We start from the raw sequence: 21,927 nt of genomic DNA on the forward strand, positions 1-21,927 counted from the left end.
ACCATCATGGCTGAATGAATTTAGTTGCACCATGTGGGCATGAGATAAACACAAACAATGAAGCTTCTAAACTTGGAACAAAAATGGCCACAAAATGAGCTAATAATAATGTCGGATTTGTATTTTTTTTTTCAATTTTCAATTTTACAATTAGTCAAAGTGGCAAAACTTTTGGGCCCCTGGGGTTCTGGAGCCATATGGTGAGTTACTCTCTTCGCCAACAACGTGCCACCTGACTCTAGGTTTTCGTTCCAAACCAAAAACTCCAGTGACTGATGAGTGCTTCAAGCAGAGCAGGAGAAGTCATTAGTGAAATCACCTGCTGTCATGGACTGGAATGAAAACCTGCAGCTTGTTGACACATGGTCGTCAAATGTCAGTTCTCTTTTCTGCTGTTGTTACTTATTAAAAATAGATGTTATATTCTGAGCATTTGAGAATTAGAATTACAAATGACCTGAAGTTTTTCATTTTGGTCACAGAGGTTTCTTGGAATTGATTGTCTTCGAACAGTTTCTCATTACACCAGCTCAGAGGACACAATGTGACAAAACTGACAGTGCAGCTCTCTTGATGTGCATTTGATTAATGTTGATATGCAATATTTATAAAGAGTGGTTTGTTAACAGACTGACACACACCTTCCTCCTATGTTCTATTTTGAACTCTGCTTGTGTTCATTTTTTTTTGCTAATTGTTCTATTTGTTCCTCTTTTACAGACACTGGGCGGAATTTACTGGAACTGCGAGCAGTGTTTTGATAGTGCAGACTGCTGTGAAATCAGCATTGCCAGAAAGCGGCGCGAGGCTCATCTGTATGGCAGAGTGGTGGTGTGTCACCTTAAAAGAAACTAAAAAGAAAAACAGAGCCCTGAGGAGTAAACATTCATCTCTACAGCGAGAGGCACGGGCAGACTTTGCTGAAGCTGTTTGATCTAAATATTCACAAAAAACCAAATGTGCAGAGTGCCAAGGAACACTTTCCCTGCCACAGTCATAAAATATATTGATATCTCTGCCACATAATGTGCGCAACCTGGGGACATCTATAATCATAACCCTATGGATTTGAGTCTCTACTTTTAAAGTCAAGACATACGTAATGCTCAGTCTCACTCAATCCCTGATAATGAACTGAGAACAACATGGAACCAACTTAAAGTTCTGTATCCAAGTTGATCCACAGTGGACGCAGCAATCCAGTCTTCATTATGGAATCTGAAGAGGGCACCACAGGCCTGTCCACAGCTGCTCTGGTGGCCATAGCCTGCAACACACTTGTTGCCATCCTCCTCCTTCTCCTTTGTCTAATCCTCTACCGTGCCTGCAGGGTCCCCTCTAACCCCGAGATGCTGCCGGTGCTGGCTCCCAGAGAAGGAGCCACCCAGAAGATGAACGAGCACAAGTACCTGCTGACCTCATGACTGCAGTGGGATGAGTCAAATGTAGCAACGAACGACGGCCACGACGCGCTCCTCGACAAGAGAGGGGGCGCCGAGGGGAGCGCTGTGACCGACTGCAAGCAATAATCTGGTTTGTCCTTCATGGCTTTTTTAAGAGACAGCTGCCAATCTGACAGCAGAAGTGACTGTTGCCTCACATAGATAGGCGAGGATAAACTGTGGTGGGAGAGAGAAAACTATTTTTAAGCAGCCAGCCATCACATGTCAGATCTTGCCCTTGGTTTGAAAGCGCATGGAGGGATGCCAGTGTGAATGTATACACAGACAAGCCTGAAGAAAAAAGGACACGACCACAGGGATGAATGCAGGTTAGACAGAGACTGACAGAGAGGAATGATCGGTACACAAAGAGCGGCTGGCCTGTTGTTGGAGGTTTCTAAATATATCCTCTTATTTCAAACTCCCTCCTGCAAAAAAAAAAAAAAAAGAGAAAACCAATCTATTGCTCAGAACAGGGACTTGAGCTTGTGTGAAGTGTGTGTGTCATTGTCACTCATAAATACCAGCGATCTGCGAAGCACAGCGCCTTGCTGAGGGTGTTACGTAAGGACTAGAGAGGCTTAGTTGAGATTTGTGTCCTCTTCAATACGGCCCTTACACTGACATCTGCTTGTGTCTGTGATGGCCCACTCACTCTGGACTGAATCACAGGCCACTAACCTACATACGGATTAATCATATGGATCCTCCATGTTGACCCATGTCCCACAACAAATGATCCACACCTAGGCATTTAACCTGGATCACTGTAACTGCAACATCTCACCGACTCAATGGGGACATTCAATGGTTTTGAAAGGTTTTAGGATATGTGTTTTAAACCCTCCGCTAAGCATAGAGCAAGATTAGAATTATAATTTATTTTGACTTTGATTGGAGTGTACTAAAATTTAATAAATTCCCCCCAAGGCATTATTCAGGTATCACATTTGTGTTCACAAGGATGGATAATGAACACCAAACAAAATAACTCTGTGACTACATGTCACTGCACAATACTGATCATACAAAAGACCGTCCCCCCTGCTGTGTGTTGTTGCACTACATTGTGACCCTCAAGCTGATTTAGAAGTGCTCTTTCTAGGCACTCGGCCACTCTCTCACCCAACTCTAAAGTGATACGGTACAATAATCAGCAAAAACTGCCACATAAACAAATCTGACAGACAGAAGAACAAACTGTTCTTGGGCCAACCCTGCAGTGTTCCTCCTATTCCTGCATTAATGAGGTAACTGTCGCAGCTGTAGTCTCATCACTTTCCTTACGGCCACAATCATTTGCAGTGCATCGTCTGTAAAATGAGGTTATTCAGCAGTCCTCTCTAACTAAACCACAGTCCTCTCTCCCTGTAGCGGAGACAGACAGCAAGAGCCTGGGACGCTGTGACAGCTTTTGATTCCAGTTGAGCGTCAAAACACTGGGTGGTACTTCACCGAAGGACAAGATCATTAGGACGGAGAGGAATGGAGAAAAAAGGAGGAAAAGTAAAGACAGACACCACAATGACTCTAAGTAAAGTTCTTCCTGTAGATGGGATATTAAAAGGCTCCTCACTCATCCCTGGGCGAGTGCCCAGGACGGCGTGTGCCAGCCAAGATAAGTTGTCTGGATATGTTCCACAAATGCTCAATCTATTACGCTAATTTATTTCCACCCTCACTTGCAGTAACTCTGCCCAATGTACAATACATAGAGATAGATAGAGATAGATTGATCCCTGCAGAAGAGGTCAGTCATGTCAAAGGAGTTCTGGTGTTGCCTGTTTAACATATATAAAGTAGTGCGGTATAAATCAATGAATTATTAATTGAATATAAATAATTTAACACCAGCTTAAGAGAGATCAGACGGAAACATCTTTTTTTTAATAAATATATACAAATTGTCTCCTTGTTCTTGTCCATGTTATTTACTGTTGCACACACTCAGCCAAAGAAATGGAGTGAAAGATTGTACCATGTTTCCGTGAAGAAGCCACGGTGACCACGTTACGCTGTGTTTTGCTCTGGGTCCCTCAACAGGCTGAGGAGCTTCTCCATCTTGGCCACTTCGGCTTCTGGATCCCTGGGCGCATCCTGACTCTTACCTTTAACCTGAACACACACACACACAAAGACATTATAAATAACTAACATGACCTTATCCTTAAGAAGCCCAGCAGGCAGTCAGTTAATAGGAGGGAGTCAGAGCAGCATGATCAGACATAAAATGAAATAGTTCAATAGTAGCAAAGTGATTATACAGTATTAGTCCATTGTGAAGCTACTGCCTAAAGGAACTGTTGTACATGGAAAGAGACCTGCCAAGGTGTGTGGTGTCAGCATGTTGTCGATGTTCAGCACAGCTCCACTTGATTTTAATGATCTTTATCGGGAAATGACACGATTGACTGCTGGGCCTTAATAGGCAACATCCGCTTGTACAGAACTGACTAATTCAACATTGAATGTTGACATTTATATACTGATTACAACAAGCTGGATATACTAATAGATTTAATTTTTTCCTGGAACAAAGCGTTCGCTCATAATGATTTAAAATAAAGTTCAAAAGGCCAAATCATTTCAAGACTGCATGAAAATCTGCTAACACTGTCAATTAAATTCGGCTGTCCCATTTTCACCACAATACTAAAGAAAAATTGAGATGGGGGTAGCTCAAAATTAGTCTTAGTTTTAAAATACACATGATTGAAGTTTCCTGTATCCTATAAAACAAAGAGTTGGACTGGTTAAAGCAGGAAAAACAGAAGTCTAGTGTAGATATTGTTGATAATGGCTTGTTATATCAAAGTGTCATATTAAAGTCATATTTGACTAGAATAAACCACAGCAATTATCATTGTTTTCACTTGTGGTGCATTCATGTGGTGTTGGAGTAATTGCAAACATTATGACTGGGAAATTTTTCCCTTGAAAAATTGGAACAACGCCTCAGAAAGTGTGTTTTGGTGCACAACCTGCCAAGTCTTTAATTCAATAAACAGAAACTGTAAATGTTTGGTGGATGGTAATAAACTCTTGATTATTGGTGCAAATTCATATATTATATATCAATCAACATCAATTCGTAATATTGTATTAGGTTGTGACCAATAATTACTGTCAAGAATGATTTAAAGTCTAATAATGTATACAATTGATTTTTTCATAATAATAGCAAGGAAGTGGAAGACTCCCACTGTTATAATCACAGTTGAACAACAAGGGGTAGCTTGCTATCCTCTCGAAGCGTGGACACTGTATATTTATATTTTGGTGTAGCTGTTTTCAAGTTTGAAACTGATACAGTGAAGCGGCTTCTTCAGACAGCTGCGATCCCTAAACGAATGAGCATCAAATCTAGTTGCAACATAATATCTCTGCAGTGATGGATGGCTCAATAAAAATAAAGCTTCCTCCACAGTGGAGGGAAAGGCTGACTGAGCACAAACCGGAACTGAGACTTCAAAATGGATAAAAAATAATTATAATAAAAGATATTATTTCCCAATATGTCAACCTGTGCCCTAATTTTTATTGTCTAATATCCTGCCTTTCCTTGCTGGTTTGCTTACCTAGAATGTTTACATGTAGACATGCTCTTCCTGTCTGTAAAAAGTAATGCAAACAATTCTCCACCTGTGCTATAATAAACCTGGAGGTTTGTTTCAGCTCATTTTCAGGCACTCTACATTAATACTAATACAAACACTGTGGCAGACAACACACTATGGGAGTCAATAGAAATAAATGGGCCATGCAAAACATGGCATAATGCTGCATTTATAATATAACACTTATGAATCTCACTTATGATTTGTAACAAAGAAAGAGGACACTGAGAATAGTGCCGATTAGATAAACACATAATTTTGTAAAGTGCTGAACAGGGCAGTGTGTTGAGTTGACACAGACACAGGTTTGCTGGTAGTGGTCATTCATTCAGTGATAATGAACATCTTTAGTGATTTCCTTAAGTACACCATTGTGCACATTCAAGTACTCAATGTGCAATATATGACTTGTGTAAGAGCCAAGAAGAAAAGTGGTGATGGAATAATAATGATCTGTCTCAGGAGACTTTTGTTTCTCAACTGGTGAGCTCTCCAGATGGCACTTGGGCTCACACTCAGATCCTTCCTGGTAACATACCCACTACAGGAGTTGCACATTCATAACATGACAACATAATCAACAAGCAACATAACAGCGCAGGCACCTAAAATAAGCCCATTAGTGACTATAGCCATTGTGCTTACAACTGGGAAGTAACAGCTCAGTGCACCACACCGCTCAGAGCATTTTATAACATACTTTGCGAGTGTACAATCCTGCAGTATGTTTCTGTTTTCCAACAATTATGATCAGAGTTGTAGCATCTGGTCTCTTGTTTTGAAGAATCAAAACAATTAACTAAAATTGTATTTGACAAGAGAGGCCAAGTGGGCCGGTTTAGTGAGAATAAAGCGAGCCAAGAACATGGACTGACTTCTCTGCCTCATCAAATAGTTGAGTACAGCAGCACACTTTTATTGTTACAGTCTGGACTGCTGGGCCACTGTGCCAGTGTTTCAGGTATGTTAATTTGCTACCAGCCCACCATTGTTCTGGTTTTAGTGAGGTGCTGTGTCGATTTTATGAAGACATATTATTGGTAATGTGTCCTCCGGGTGTTTGTGTCTGATGCTTATTTGCCACACTGCTTTCTAAAATGCTCCACACCACTGTCAGTGATGCTGAACTGTGCAATTATTTCCCAATTGTATGCTTTAGGGCTGCAGTCTGAGGTCACTAATGAGCTAGTACCGTGTGTGTGTGTGTGTGTGTGTGTGTGTGTGTGTGTGTGTGTGTCGTTAGCCTGAGCCCCACTTAAACTGTGTTTATGAGTGTCTGATGGTGAACTGTTTGTGTCTGCGCCCAGGCATGGCAGTGCCACGCATAATGTGAAAATGTGTTGTAAAAATAAACACATATTAGCCATTAGTGTTTCTTCTGGTTCACATGCAGCAACACGGACAGCACAAAGGAAAAATTAAGAGGCTGCAGAACTGACTCTAAATGGGTCCTGATTAAACTGTTGTGACTCAATGTGCCATTTGCTTTCCTCCTGTGTTTAGTAGGGCCACTGTGATTACCCCACAACTCATTAAGCATTAACCACCACAGAGCAGTCATCCTAAACCACCACACCATCTTTGACCACCAGAAGATTATCTTTTATCTTATCAACTCAAACTGATTTTCAGCAATAGTTAAAATACAAAACAATTTAGTTCTGTTTTATCTTCTAGTGATCTAGTGATCCTCTCTAAAAAGCTTAATCAATTACAAAGAACACTTGAATCCTCTGCGGCTAATTGTTAACTGGCTAAAAAGAGGCACTCGTTCCTTTGTTATTTAGTGAAATAAGCTCTTGGTCAGGACTCTGAAAAGACTGAATCATCTGATCTGCTTTCACTGATGTGGAAGAAGTGGCAGTCATGAATAATGGAAAAAGGCCAAGCGTGCTGCATGCATCAAGATTGTTTACAGATAAGATAAGGTGACAGAACACAATAGCTTAACACACACTTCTCCATATTGCTGAAAGAGGTGGAAAGTTTGGCACCTAATTTGTAACATGGACAAGTTCCATTTGAATTTGCCAATGAGGCCTAATTATCAAGACAAAGTAGCAAGAGAAGAAACATGAAGTCGTAAAGCAGCTGCATTTGGAAAGGCAGGCTTATCTTACTTAAATTAGCTCAAATGATTACAATGTGATTGTTTCTAGAAGCTCTGTAAGACTCTTACCTTGGGTTTCTTCCGAAGGTTGGGGGAGAGTTTGAGGGTGATGACGTAACCTCGGTCGTCGCCCACTATGATGACGGGATCGACGGGGTTGAACTCGATGTGAGTTAGCTTCTTTTTGGTCACCGACTGCTGGCAGATGGCCTCATATTTGTTGATGTTGAGGTCGAAAACGTGAACCTGGAGAAGATGAGTGATCACACCAGTTAATATGCCATCTAATTGAATTGACATTTCAGAAGGATGGCGCAGCCACAACAACACCGTCTGAGGCTGATAATACCTGACCCATCTAATTGACCATATTTAGACTGTGTGGTATAAATATTCATGTTATGTCTCCAGAGAAAGTAAAGGCTTAATCTATTGTTCTCAGCAGCCCTGTGTGTGTGTGTGTGTGTGTGTGTGTCTGTGTGCATGTGTGTTGTCTTTTATCTGGGAAGGAGAATGGTAGAGCACAAGCCTCCGCGGGGATGCAAGGCTGACCATCTGGTGCAAAAAAAAAAAAAGGGTGTTCCCAGTAATTCAATGAGTGGGCACTTCTCTCTGTGTGTGTCTGTGTGCATGTGTGTGTGTGTATGCTGGCAGCATCAATTTAAAGTAAGCATCTTTTTATCCAGAAGGAACCAGATCACAGATACTCCCTCTTTCAGGCTAAGTGCATGTAGACAATCTGCTAAAGAAAAATGAGCTCACTGCTAAGCACAGCCCACTCCTTTTTTCTTTCTTTTTTTTTTTTTTTTTTTTTTACCAAAGAGATAATTGTGCCAAGGCTGCAAGAGTTCACACTGTCTGCATGTAGCAGTAACACACAAAGCATCACAGTTATCACTTGCACCCAACCATCATATTCTGCCAGTGTGTGTGACTTTCTGTAACCTTCATCACTGCAGCCATTATTCTAGTGTTTTCTGTGGCTTATACAACAACACTAATGTAATATTAGTCATGACTGGGTGCAAAACACTACATCTATTCACACAGGGACTCGGTGCTCAAGTGACTGCCTATGATTTGTCAAATCTATATGTTGTATTACAGATTGTATTTCAATTGAATTGATGTTTTTTTTTTCCTTACAGTAAGTATTACATTGAAAAAGATCTAAAACTCCAGCAGGTATACTGATGCTGGTGTCAGTCGACTGAGTGTAGGAGCCCATGTGCAGAAAGATAAGAAGAGCTCCACAGAGAGAGCAGATATGGATTTTGAGACTAATCAGCAGGGAATATGCTTGGACTTCTCATTATTTCACCCTGGTGCTGCATTTCCTTGACATTTAGCTCAGATGGAGAGACAGAGAGAACGAAGAGATATTTTTTTTCACTGCACAACTCAGTGCCATTCTCATACTTTAGCCTGCCATGCAAGTTATATTATCCTTATAAATTACACATGCACACGTACAAATATATTTTGCACACATGCACACCCAAATGCATGCCGTTGTCTGACATTTTGCCGGTGCGTCAGTAGCAGTAGCGGGCCAGGTTGTCAGCAACAGTAACAGTAAATATGCGTCAAGGATAACAGGCCTCATGGTGAGTCACTGGAGTTCTATCACTGTCACAGAAAATGAAAAATGTACAGCAAAGAAGCTGCAATCCTGGGGAAGATGATGCCAATCAGTATCACACACTGCGACCACACCAGTAAACACAGGAACTCTGACAATGTTCTGTCATTTATAAAGACTGTGACCATATGTTAAGGAGAGTTTAACTGGAAACTGAGTTATTTACTGTAGTGGATCCAGTTAATTCTGCACATCCCTGTCAGGTTTACAGGTGACATTTACAATCATCTCAAAGTTTTGTTTTACAGCAAATACAAATATACCTGTAAGTTATCATAAGCTTCTAACACTGACATCTAAACACGTGCTTGAAAATCAGACTTGGATGATGTTTCCACACACTGAAAAAAAGTGGACCAGCCACATTGTCCTCCACTGAATCCAATTTAATATTCTTGTCCTTTCTGTTGCTTAGAAAGGAGAGGATATAATTTGCTTTTAAAATGTATGCCAACTGATGAGCTTTTAATGAGTTTTTTAATAGCTGCTGAAAACTGCTTTTGATCCAGTTTCAGAGAATAAATTACAATACACATGGGACCTCATGTGCTTTCTAGCAAAGTACTTTCATTTTATTTATTTATCTATTTATTCTTTGGTCGTGGATGTTTACAATTAAACGAACAGCTTTATTTAACATCAAGTGAATGTGCCGCCAGTTATTGGTTGGCAACTTCTAGAATATGAAATGGACATTTAATTTTAGCGATCATGAATTTGTTATGTAATCTGCTGTTTCTTTACTTCCATGTCTTATCAAGGCTGATGTTTGGTTGTGTAATATGGCACACAATGGTGCATTACTACTGTTGGGCCTGCATTGACTCTCTCTCTCTCTCTCACACACACACACACACATACACACACACCATCACATAAGGTGCCTCTCAAATTGCTCAGCTCTCATTTCCTCTCTGTCACTCTCCTCCTTCGCCGTCACTTGGCACGCTGGACAGGAAATGTGTCAGACACAACACTCTGGACTTTTATAGTGTGCCGCAGACTGGTGTGAAGACAAACAGATGGGGACAGCTTGCAGCCATACTAAGAAAATATGTGGAGATAAGCAACACGGCATCCACTGAAATTACTTTTGGCTGGAATCAATAACCACTGGCAGGGCAGGAAGCCGCCTTTGTAACAAGAATATGTGTGTGAACAAACTCAATTGCCTGAGGCTAATCCTAGGCTTACGCTTATGAATATAGTAAGGGTTCAGTCAGCTGAGACTATAACTATATTATATGGATGATAATGAAATGGGTGACAGGTGGCAGATGATGCGGCTGTTGGAGCCTTTGAACACAGTATCCTATAGAGGGATTATCAGTCTACGTCACTGACGTTCTGCAGAAAGAGAGCAACAAGAGCAACATGTCTTGTTGTGCTGTTGGTTGCACTAATCTTTTTCATAAAAATAACAAAATGCGCAAGTTTTATAGAATACGTCAACTCACACCACTTTCAAGGCAAACAAGAGAGAAAATAGTACATTGGAGATTCATTCCGAGCAATATAATGTGTTAGACACGTTGGTTTGAATGGTGATATGCCTGCACGCACAGCTGTATAATTGCAAATGAGTTGTGATGTTTACTACAGTAACGACAGTGACTGAAGACGAGGTTACATAGTAATGGAAAGCAAGCTAAGATTAATCGATGTTTTATTATTTTAGATTTCATGCCCAGCTATGCAGGTGCAGTTTGCGGTCATGTTGACCCAGACATGTCCGTCTTCTTCCCTTGTCTCTGACTAGGCAGCACCTAAGTCCTCAGAGCCACCAAGTTTTGTTATCGTGTTTGAGTCCTGAACATGACTGTCTGTTACATAGCTGTAGGTAGGGATGCACATTGTTTTTTTTAACCGATAACCGACACTCGCTAACCGATTAATAAACGTTAATTGATAGGATTAAAATGCTCTGAGGGTCTGTGGCTTGTGCCGATCGGCAACCTGACATTCCATCCGGAGAGGATGATCGATGATGTTTTTTTTGCCGTTATAAAACCTACAGTCTATGTATAAAGACACACTTTTATTACTAGGAAACAAACTGTTAGTACGCCGACAACATCGCTAGCTAACATCGCTTAGAGTAAACCAGATCCATGGAGTAAACTTCAAGGTAACCATGACAACCAGTTCTTTCTGCAGTCAGGTTGCGCACACATCCGCCGTGTTGGGTAAACAAATAACCCCTCTATAGATAGAGCTTCATATACTATAGGACTAAGAAGACTGGCTGTATGGTCAGCCTTTACCACCTGGAGCTATGAAAATATCAATAGTAATGTGTTCCTCCTTCTTATTGTGTTGATGTTTTTAAGCTAAAGTAATTATCCAGTAATCTGACAAGTTTAAAAGTTCACTTACAAGTCCATCTGTTGTGACAGCAGCAAATACAGTGGAGGAATATGGCGCCCACGAAACATCTCCAACAGCTGCATTCAGGTCGAAGGTGAACATTGGCGTGCTGGAAAACACAGACATTATGATGTCATACAGGAAATCCTTAACTTTATATATGTACGAAACGCTAAAAAAATGCTATATTCTTGCAAACATTCTGAGTCATTAGGAAATAACAAGACACTGTTTCTCATCAGTCTACAGAGACAAATCCTCCATATGACTGAGATTGTTTGCCCAGTCAATCTTAATCTTTTGTCTGCTTCTGGACATAAAACAGTCCAATTAATTTCCATGATGAAGCCATCATTATGCCATGATTTCATCTTCCTTCTTTCCAGTGGTAGCAAACCACATTTTGACTGTCAACTATGGTAATCAGTGACAAAATGTCCAGAGACCAATGAATCATCAGAGCCTGGTAGAGAAAATGTGTGGAGATCAAACAGGGGGCCCCTCCACGCTGTTTCTTTGTGTTATTAACTGGTGAAATACTGCTGGAAGCAAGATGAGGAAATGAACCCTCTGTTTCTAAGAGGTCGAACCAGGCACATGTATGTCTTCAGATATTAAGCAGGGACTGTGTGTATGTATGTGTGTGTGTGAGAGAGAGTGAGTGAGTGAGGAAAACTTTCTTCCAAAAGGTTGAGAGAGTAGCAGATTTGCATACATACATGAATACAATATCTGTGGGAGTTTGGTGTTCGATTTATTAAGAAAGGAACTAAATGTGCAGCTCACGCCTGAGACAGATTCAGCAGAACATAAGTTCCTGTTCAGCGGCAGAATATGTTTACCATCAGCAAGCGCAGAGAAACAAATCAAAATATAGAAATGTTATGGTCTTTTAGGGAGAATACATTCACAACAGAGATTTAGTGGCCAAGTCAGTGCCAGGTTGAGCCACATAAACACAGATGGCCTCTTCAGTCTACTCCCTCTCTGTTAGGACTGGATATGTATTGTGTTCAGTGACTTCCTTCATTTATTTGTTACTGATTGCCTTGGTACATTACATTGTTTTTTGCGGTTACTCCTAAGATATAGTGGTCATTTAAATCATACTTACTACTTCCTCAAACAAAGAATACTGATAAATATTGACAAAAGGACCAGAGGTTGAGTATTTTCTGAGCCTCACAACTGCATGAACCTGAGTTAACAATTGAGAATGTGCAATCAACAACACTTAAAATAACTCCTTGATATTTGCACCACCCTCTCTTTAATGATTGTGTGCAAGATGTTCCTCAGATGACAGACAAACTGTAGTTCCACGCTGGTGTGTCTGTTTGATAAATAACATGCACTCTGGTGGGTGGATAATATAACTGGAATTAAATGCAAAGGGGATATAAATCTGGCCTGCAGTCTTTCAAGTGAGGTTTTTTTTTCACAGCAGAATGACACTGCACATACTGTAAATCCAGACTCAGAGCTATTAGGATTCATAAATTGTGTCCAAGTTTATCACTGTGCTGAGGTGCAAATTTATCAAGCTAACGTTTGCTGTGATTAATAGACTTGATGCAACTCTCCTTTATCACTACAAGCCCTTCAGTTCATTTAGGACTGGCTGACGTCATATGACAATTTTACAAGATGTATGAGCCTCATCCATCAAACAAAAAGGAGCAGTTTTAAAGTCTAGCTTTCACACCTTTGAACCGTGTGGTAAAGAGTTTGTGAAAAGTTGCCTGAACCAGTCAGACCCTCTCCTGGAAACAATAAAGCCAAGTATCTCTGGAGTGTTATGGATCATTCTTGATAATCCTGTCTCTCATAATGGCCAGATGATTAGCATCATTATTCAGTCAAGAAGTGGGAGGCACTGTGGGTTCGTCAAATAAGGCAGGAGGCATTATGCCTGGTCCGCAGTGAGTGTGAGACAGTAATAAAGACTAATATACTGTAATATCATAAAAAGATTACACAAATAATGATTATGGTTTCTTCTGCGTTGAGGCACACAGAACATTAGAAACGCCAAGTGTGAACAACACAAAGCTGCAGTTGCTATTCTGTAACTAACCATCGCATGTGGTTCCTGTTAGAGGGAACAACGAGCCATTTCACTCAGATCCCCCATATTACACATCTTTTCCCCTTTTACTCCAAGTTAGAGATGGCCAAATCCCTCATGCACTGAAGTCCTTGCTTCACAGTCCACTGCTTACTTCCACAGTTGTCAAGTCCAACAAATATGGACTCCTAAGCTCCTACTTTTTAACCCCATATTGGAATTTACTCCCTCATCTGTGATTATGTCCCTGCCAAGTACATGATCCCACAAAAGCTTTCCATCAGCAAACAGTGCCGATGCCAAGCGACACCCAGTTAAGCCAGCAGTGTCGTGGATGGAAATCTAATCACTTATGATGATGAACAAAAACAACAAACAACAACAAACAACAAAACTGAATCATACTGCTGTGATATACTGTACATGTAATGTCTTATTTACAGCAGCACTCTGTCTTACTTGATGGTATGGTCCCAGATCTTCACAGTCCAGTCTGAACTGCAGGAGATGAAAACCTTTGGGTGGTAGTGGTTCCACTTCACAGCATCCACTGCCATGCTGTGGGCATCATAGGTCTCCAGGAACTGGCTTGAGTAAGTCTTGGAGCACTGGGGAATAAAGGCAAAGTCTTGAGTTGCACGAAGAAGGAATAAATACCGTGTTCAGTGACTGAAAACATTGATCATCTCTTCATGGATGACAATCCTCCCATCCACACAAAGGGTCACTGGATGGGTCACTGGATGAGTATGAAAGAGATGCTAATCATATGCTATGCCCTTCACTATCGCTGGTGTTCAAACCAACGGGAGATTTTGGATGAGCTTGTTAGACAGTGCTCTCCACCATTATCATCAGAACACCAAGTGAGGGGATATCTTTTAGAAAAATGGTGAACATCCCTCCAGCAGAGTTAAGAGATAGCTCCAAGGTACACTGAGGCTGTTCTGGTGCCACATAGTGGCCCAACACCTTATTAAGAGACTAGAGACTAAGTTGTTTTTTTCAACCTGAAAACTTTCTGATTCAAAATGAAAACTTTTATGCTTTCACCACTGGTTATCGTTCATACCACCAATTATACCATGCAATTATTGCATGCCATGCCACTCTCTAACTATTAACATTCAAAAAAGGCAAATGCCAAGAAACAACAACAGAAACAACAATAGGGTTTCTACACCAATATCTGCTTAGCTAATCAATTATTTATTGCCATCAAAACTGTTATATTTTCTGTTTAAATGATAAAGTAGGATTTTGTTGACAGTGTGACAGGAGAACAACCAGGCCAAACTGAATGAGTCATATCTAGTCTGAACCTACAAATGCAGCATGACAAAATTAAAAAACATAATTCGTAGGTGATTTCTGAGTTGCAGAACCATTTATTTGTTGAAAATATATATGAATATATATTTGTAATATAAAACTTTAATATTGGATTCCAGTGATTTACTGTTGCACTTCCATAGATAGTCAGTTGGATGTGTCTAGCTACATAGGATCGTAGATTTCCCATTATGTTTCCCAATGATGCCCTCAAATTGTCTTTCAGAAAAACTTTACTTTTTTTTTTCTAGGGAAGGGAACCCTGACATAAAATATTTTGCTCTCTGTTTCTGAGGCCATTAAATTTTCCACTGCTGGCTGATGGAAAAGCCCTGCTGTGACACTGCTGATTGAAGTGAGGCTAAAAGTGCAAAATGCTCAACAGTTTAAAACCAAAGGGAGTTGTGCAATTCTCCGCGGTTCAGTGTGTTGTTCAAAGTACCCTTTAAATTTCCTTAGTTTGTTTGCCACTGACAGAATAAGGTTCGCGAAAGTACTTAAACAGCAAGAGTTAGACTGCAGGGATAAATTAACTGGACAATTCAGGGTAAAACAGCTCCATGGGTTCTGGGGAACAGCTGTTGCATTTCCAAGCACTGACAGTTTGATTGTTGACCTGCAGCTAGGTGAAAGATTCTTAATCTGTCCTCTCCTGGGGTTTCTGTGCCACTGATCCTTGAGGTGATAGACAGAACATATTTCATCAGACACTGGGTGTGTCTGGCAACACGTCTGCAAGGAGAGCTGGGTCAGTATAAGGTGATTTCATAGGAGTGAAGCTTAGGTGTGAGTCTGCTACTTGTGACCTTTCCTTGAGCATGTACATTGCCCGGTACAAAGCCCAACATGCAATGAAAAAAGTATCAGTTAGGTGCAATGAGTTAGATCAGCAGCAGTGTAAGATAGTTCTCCAAAGAGGTATCTTTTAAAATGTTAGTGCAAATCCTGTTTTTGTCTTAAATGCTATTTATGTGCTATATTGTGTGCACGATAATGAACATTTTCTATCTTTTTAAATTAAGTAAAATGTCACCTAATCCAATGCTGCTGTTGTTTTGGAGGATTTTAATTGTGTTTAGATGATTTACATGACCGTTTACTGGAGCTCAGACTGTATTGCTGGCAAAGTTAAATCAAACGTTGTTGTTTTTTCATCAGCATTGGGTCTTCAGGGTCAGAAATTAATGAAAATTCATCCATTTATTTTAGCTTTACTGTATCTTTGCCAGTAAATGCCTTTGCTTAAATTGCAATGTTTGTGTGTGCTCTTGCGTGTTTGACATTTCTGCAGCCAGGGGTTAAGATAAACTCACATAATGACAAATAAATGAAACTCTCTCTTCATGGCCATGCAAGATGGATTCCCCTCAAGCACAAGGTTTAATTTGATAGAGATCAGACAATTTCAATGATGTGTGCATTTGTCAGTGAACTGTTTAAAGACTTTTCTGTTATTAAATCAATATAGAATGAGGGCACAGTAACTGAAAATAAATGAGTCTTTTATGTGTATTTCTGCCTACAGTAACAATAACATGAGGGAGATGAACAGAGAGATGGTGGGAGGCTGGCCAAAAACTACCAGCTGCCTGATGTGGTCAGAGAGAGCCTGTGCTTAAGGAGACTCATTAAATGCTTAATGTTAAGCCTGGGGGGGTTCCCAGCAGACCACATGGACACACACAAGTGCACATTTGGACAATCACACATACACTATTAATGGGGACTATAGCTTGTGTACCCTCTTGAGTGCAAGATCAGCAGGAAGTGTGTAAGTGCAGCACAAACAGAATGAGCTTCCATTTCTCAGGGCAAATACTGCGAGACAGCATAAAGCCCAAAGATGATCCCAAAGTCATTTAAGGGTGGTGCAGAAGGAAAACACATTAAAGGGGTAAGGTTTTGCTAAAATCCCTAAGTAAAACTCATGGATGAACTTTTAAAAATCAGCCTCACAAACTCAATAGAAGCTTTGGTTTTGGTGCAATTGGTATAATACTGTACATTACAGCATGCTTTTGCCAATATGTAACAATAGGTTTCAGTTTACAGATTAATATCATTGTCCTTTCCTCCTTTATAAAGGAAACTTGTCAGTGGGCAATCTTATGCATCACTGTCATCATACATAATTGATACACTGGCATCACATACAGACTCTATTTTAAACCAATATACAGTATATGCACTGTCAACCAGAACAAACTAAACCATCAAATTATATCAAAGATAACATCTAGCAATATGCAACGTGACTGCAAAATAAATATACCACAATCAATACATTGTTTTTGTAGTCTTACTGACAGCTCAAAACTCTTGCTCTACAATACCTACCACCTATTCACCCATTCACCTACACATTCATATTGTACATCATACCCATATACACACTTCTAGACCGATGAAACAGCCATCAGGGGCAATTTAGGGCTCAGTATCTTGCCCAAGGACACTGCAACATGCTGACTGGAGGAGCTACAGATCGAATCACTGACCTTCTGATTAAAGGAAACCTGCTCTACCTCCTGAGCCACAGCTGCCCCAAGATGTAGGTGAAATACACACAGGGAAGGAGGAGGACAGCTAATAAATTAATTGCGCCAAACTAATTGAAAAATACTTATTTCATCTACACCACTGATATATATTGCACTATAAATAATGATAAATTGTGTATAGTATGTAGTAAAGTAAAGGGATATATACTGTATAGTATAAGGAATGTGGATGCACCTGGGAGTATCTCAAACAGGCGTCAAGTTTCTACTGAAAATGTTCAAATACTATCTGCATGTTTCAAAATAAAGCCAAAAATGTATATTCATGGAAATTATTATACATAGTTTGTACTGAATAAAATGGGTACATTTAAAGTACCTAAACAAAGTGAATAAAAGAATACACTACATGCATATAATATATTAATATAGATACTATGTACCTTGTAATGTGAAGCATAGATTTGTTTACATCATATCAGTATTTTTATGCATTTTATGCTATAATTCAGTTCCCAGCTGGACATTTGACAGCTTTACTGAATCATGTCACAACAGTCTTTATGTAATTTTAGACGTGACCTATGTGATCAAGCCAAAAGCGGCATATTGGAAGCTTTAACACATACCTTGTGTATTTTCCCCTCCTCTGTGCCAACTAGGAAGAGATAGTCGATCTGTTTGTGGAAGTCGAACGCTGTACCGCAAGCTGTGGGCAAGAGGCATCAACAACTTAAATTACAGACATTTGCCCACTGGACCAAGGAATATCAGGTCTGATGTCAGGTAATACAAAGAGTGTAGTTTTTTGTATTATAAGTTAATTTTAAAAGGTGTGGGCACATTCTTACATACATGTGCAACATAACATGCTGAGGGAGTGAAACCTTACCGATGCTGGGCTGCTGTGAAACATCTGGCCCCTCAGATACAGCACCATTCAGTGACAGTCTGATAATGTCCGTAAAGACCAGCTCATTCTGCAAACATGTAAAACATACAAACACTCATGATAAAAAACATGCAACTCAATAATGAAACAGACAAGCGTTAAGTCTAGCACATAATCCAGAGTTCACCTACAAAATATCTCATTAGCAAGCATCTTGAAAGTTGCATTATATTTGTATTCTGTTGAAATATAAGGCTGGCCTATGATAGTGCAAGCCACAGCGATTTTATTGGCTAACCTTAATAAGTGTCCAAGACACAACTCGGCCGTCAGATGACACAGAATAGAAGTTGTGATTGTTGTCCATGTCATCATTCTGCCATCGTACCTGAATGAAATACAACAAAGCAATGAATGAACTCCATTGAAAACGAGAAAATGGACGGTTTCAATTTCATGAAATTCTGCTGAAGATTGGGGAGAAATAACATCTCAACATTGCTGCTAGCTTGGTGTCAGGGTGTTTGGGAAAACAGTAAAATGGCTTAGACCCCACTGAATTATATGTGAAATCCCATCCCAATTTCACCTGCCAGACAGGGTCAGTGTGTTTCCCGGTCTTAGCTGTACTCTTGTACACAGGCTCCAGTCCCTTCTGTTTCAAGTTGTATACAGCCACACAGCCATCGTAGAAGCCCACTGCCACCAGGTTTGAATGCTTGTCGTGGATGTCGAGGCACAGGACACCAGAGTTGGTGGCATAAATGTACTCTGGGAATGAGGGGTTCTTAAATGTGTAGAAGATAAGCATGCCATGCCCCTGTTTACTGAAGTCATCTGGTAAGAAGAGAGACAGAAGAGAGTGGATGGAGGATGCACAGACAGTGACAATTGCCAATCTAATATGACACTAAAATTGTTTTTGATACGTTTACAGTGACAGCTCACTACTGTGTGCACTTACATGATCCCATTCCCACAGAGTACAAGTCTGGGTGTGTTTTATTCCTATTAAAAACAGATGCATTAGTCAGTCATCTTCCATTCTTGGAAAACCAGATGTGATATAAAATAAATAATACATAACAATAGGTGCGGTAAACAATCATGACCCCTTTTCCCCAGAATAAGAATGAATTCTGGAGAATTGTTAGCAGAGACAGTGTTTAAACCTACCAGCAGAGGGCAGTGACAGACAGGCCTTTGGCTTTATCATACTGGAACTTCCACAAAGGGAGAAGAGTTCCCTTCTGGTCCCTGAACTCATCAGAGGGATCCTCAAAGTATTTGAAATCTTAAAAGGTTTCAAGGGAGAGCAAAGAGGAGAGGAGAGTTGACTATGTGACAACTTGAGCATCAGATGGAGCCATAGTTTAGTCCTGTATCATGCGTTATGTTTAATAGAGGATACCTTGTGCTATGTCATCAAATGTATTCTGATTGACCATTCGTTCTAAGATCTTGCCCATGTTTCCCGCTTTAGTGAGGTCATTGCTCTGTAACAGAAACATGACAAAATCTTGTAAAAACATTCATTTATATTCTGCTTTACTTTTAAATTACTTTTCATCCCTCGTGAATTATCACAGTTAACCTAAGAACATGGGAAATATGGTAGAGCATTATCACATTTTGAATAGTCACAATTGTTATCTCTAAATATATTACATTATTATTATTTGACAATTATATAATTATATACATACAGTTTATTATGGTAGTAGTTTGTTATGGTGGTATAAAAATTGTGGCAATGCTACTATGAGATATAAATATGAAATACAGTTAAAGTTTAGGCAGGAAAGTTGATCCAAGCAGACAATTTACCTGAGTCTCCATCATCATGACCTTCTTGCCTTTGTCATTATCTTTCTTTGATGCCATAGCTTTCTGCTTCTCTTTGTTTTTTTCTTGTTTCTGCAGCTCCTTCACATATGCGTCATATATCTCCCACTGCAAAGAGAATACTGGTTATTGCATCCTGCCCATGTGAGCACATACTGTATATGCCCAGAAGACTGAAAACAACTCCGTTCAAACATTCCTTCTAAACTAATCAGGGAATTCAGTACTTGATTAGCAGTGGCAGAGAAGGTACTGCGTTGGGAAGGTTCAGTCTGGCAGCTTATTTCCTGCAAGAAAAAAGAAATTACTCCACAGAAACTCTTGAGGCACTGGTCTATGAATATTTTATTATATACACATCAATATGATGTCTTTCAGACCCTCTAATATTAAAACATTCTCTTTTTAAAGGTTAGATATCTTAACTATTATGCAGACAACTAGCTATACTGCAGAGTCCTACCATCAGTGGATTATTGAGGGTCTGGGAGGCCCTCTCACTGAAGTTGAATTGGTTAGTAATTTTTGGCTCCTTCTTGTCGGTTTTGGAGGCAGCGCTATCCGGTCTGTCCTCTACAGGTGTAGACTGTGGAAAACCAACAAAGGAAAAGATTTGTAAGTCAAGTCACACTCTTCGTGTTGTGACCTTGTGAGGAAACATTAAACGATAGGCTATGCTTTTACAAAACACATTTTACCGGAGGTTCTGGTTCCTCCTCATCAGATCCTGCTTCCGTGTCGACTGTTGCACTCTCTGGAAAGATTAAATCATACCTTAACTGTATAGAAAATTAACACTTCAATTTTCAAATCGAAATAGGAGACTTTTCTTCAGTATTCTAGCACATGCTGAAAGTGACACCTTGTGGCACCCAGCAAGGACTACACCTGACAATAAATATTTAGAAAAATACATCATACTAGAGGCACTTTGACACGCTGCCCTTGAATATCTAACAAAAGTGCTACTATGCTATACAACAAACAGAGAATTGTATAAAATGTTTCAATAAGTACCCTCAGGGATGCCCTCCTTGGCCCTCAGTCTTCGACCCTCATCTGAGTCTTGATGCACAAGACTGCCCTCCAACTCAAAAAGAAGAGCCATCTGATCCACAACAAGGGTAGGCTTGTAGGAACGCTCCTGAGAAGCACATGAAGCAAAGATGTGATATATGTTGTGATTAGTGTTACGACTGTATTTGCATCTACTGTCTGATGTAAAGTTATAAACTTTGGTGTAACTTCCTTACCTTGAAGCTGTAGCGGACAATATTTTGAGGTGCATGTGGGTTGTTTGCAGTTAGGACCCTTGTGATTTCCTCTTTAAGTTCCTAATGATATAACAGGGAGTATAATATTGATATTGATTACGACAACACTGACTAAAAATAGCTATGAACAATTGTGCCGTCTGCAGTGGACATCCTGAACAAGAGCATCCTAAATCTCTGAGTGAATGAAACTGCTGCGATTGCTTCTATGTATGATATTGTATTATTGTACTTCATGTGTTCATTTGTTTTTGTGCTGGTTGTGTCCGGTTGTGGTTGTATGCTGACTGTCAAGGTGCCAAAATCAAATTCCCACTGTGTTTTAAATCACTGGACAATAAAGTCTTATCTTAATTTAAGTAAAAATAGCAGCAAATTTTCAGAAACATTCAGCTTTAACACAGCTCATGTTGTTTTCTTGAACAGTGAAGACCCCTGTCGTTCTCTTACAGCCTCAGTGAGATCCAGTTGATCTGGATGTTTCATAAGTGGTTTCCCATGAGCATACTCATCCAGTCCTTCACCAGTATCCACACCCTCTTCCTCATCCTAAAGCACCACAAACAAAAGAGATTTATGTGTTGGTTAGACAGAAAATGTCGCAATGTCACTTCATATTTCTTGTAGTTCTCCTTCTGGTATTCAGATGCAATAATTCAAACTGTTGCTGGCTGCATTTATGACATTTTGAGTTTACCCACCTTTTTCTTATGTGCAGCTTTAGCTGGTTTGGCCCCAGGTGACTTCTGAACATTTGAGGCCTGTGTTTGACAAACAAACAACGACATGGTTAGCTGTGGCATTAGCATAATGTAAGAAGCATGATGAGAAACACAC

General features: G+C 40.0%; 2 protein-coding genes across 2 annotated transcripts in view; one reads left to right on the forward strand and one right to left on the reverse strand.

The window, feature by feature from the left end:
• LOC310985630 (transmembrane protein 233) overlaps positions 1-1,424 on the forward strand; it is a gene marked incomplete at its 3' end in the record, with an annotated part of 12,604 nt that extends 11,180 nt beyond the window's left edge. The window contains exons 3-4 of the mRNA XM_083971249.1: positions 721-815; positions 1,331-1,424. Coding sequence (XP_083827375.1) covers positions 721-815; positions 1,331-1,424 — 189 coding nt within the window. The remainder of the gene's footprint in view (positions 1-720; positions 816-1,330) is intronic.
• dnai1.2 (dynein, axonemal, intermediate chain 1, paralog 2) lies at positions 727-21,878 on the reverse strand (the record flags this gene model as incomplete). Its single annotated transcript, XM_083971250.1, has 19 exons — positions 727-3,557; positions 7,239-7,415; positions 11,188-11,287; positions 13,706-13,854; positions 17,709-17,788; positions 17,972-18,059; positions 18,270-18,359; positions 18,561-18,808; positions 18,936-18,979; positions 19,148-19,265; positions 19,383-19,467; positions 19,799-19,924; positions 20,044-20,103; positions 20,280-20,402; positions 20,515-20,570; positions 20,834-20,960; positions 21,070-21,150; positions 21,541-21,639; positions 21,792-21,878. The coding sequence occupies 19 exons, from the start codon at positions 21,876-21,878 to the stop codon at positions 3,453-3,455; spliced, it is 2,043 nt and encodes a 680-aa protein (XP_083827376.1). The 3' UTR covers positions 727-3,452.
• Positions 21,879-21,927: the final 49 nt, after the last annotated feature.

Source organism: Trachurus trachurus (assembly GCF_905171665.1).
Source record: "Trachurus trachurus genome assembly, chromosome: 5".
Taxonomy (NCBI): Eukaryota; Metazoa; Chordata; class Actinopteri; order Carangiformes; family Carangidae; genus Trachurus; species Trachurus trachurus.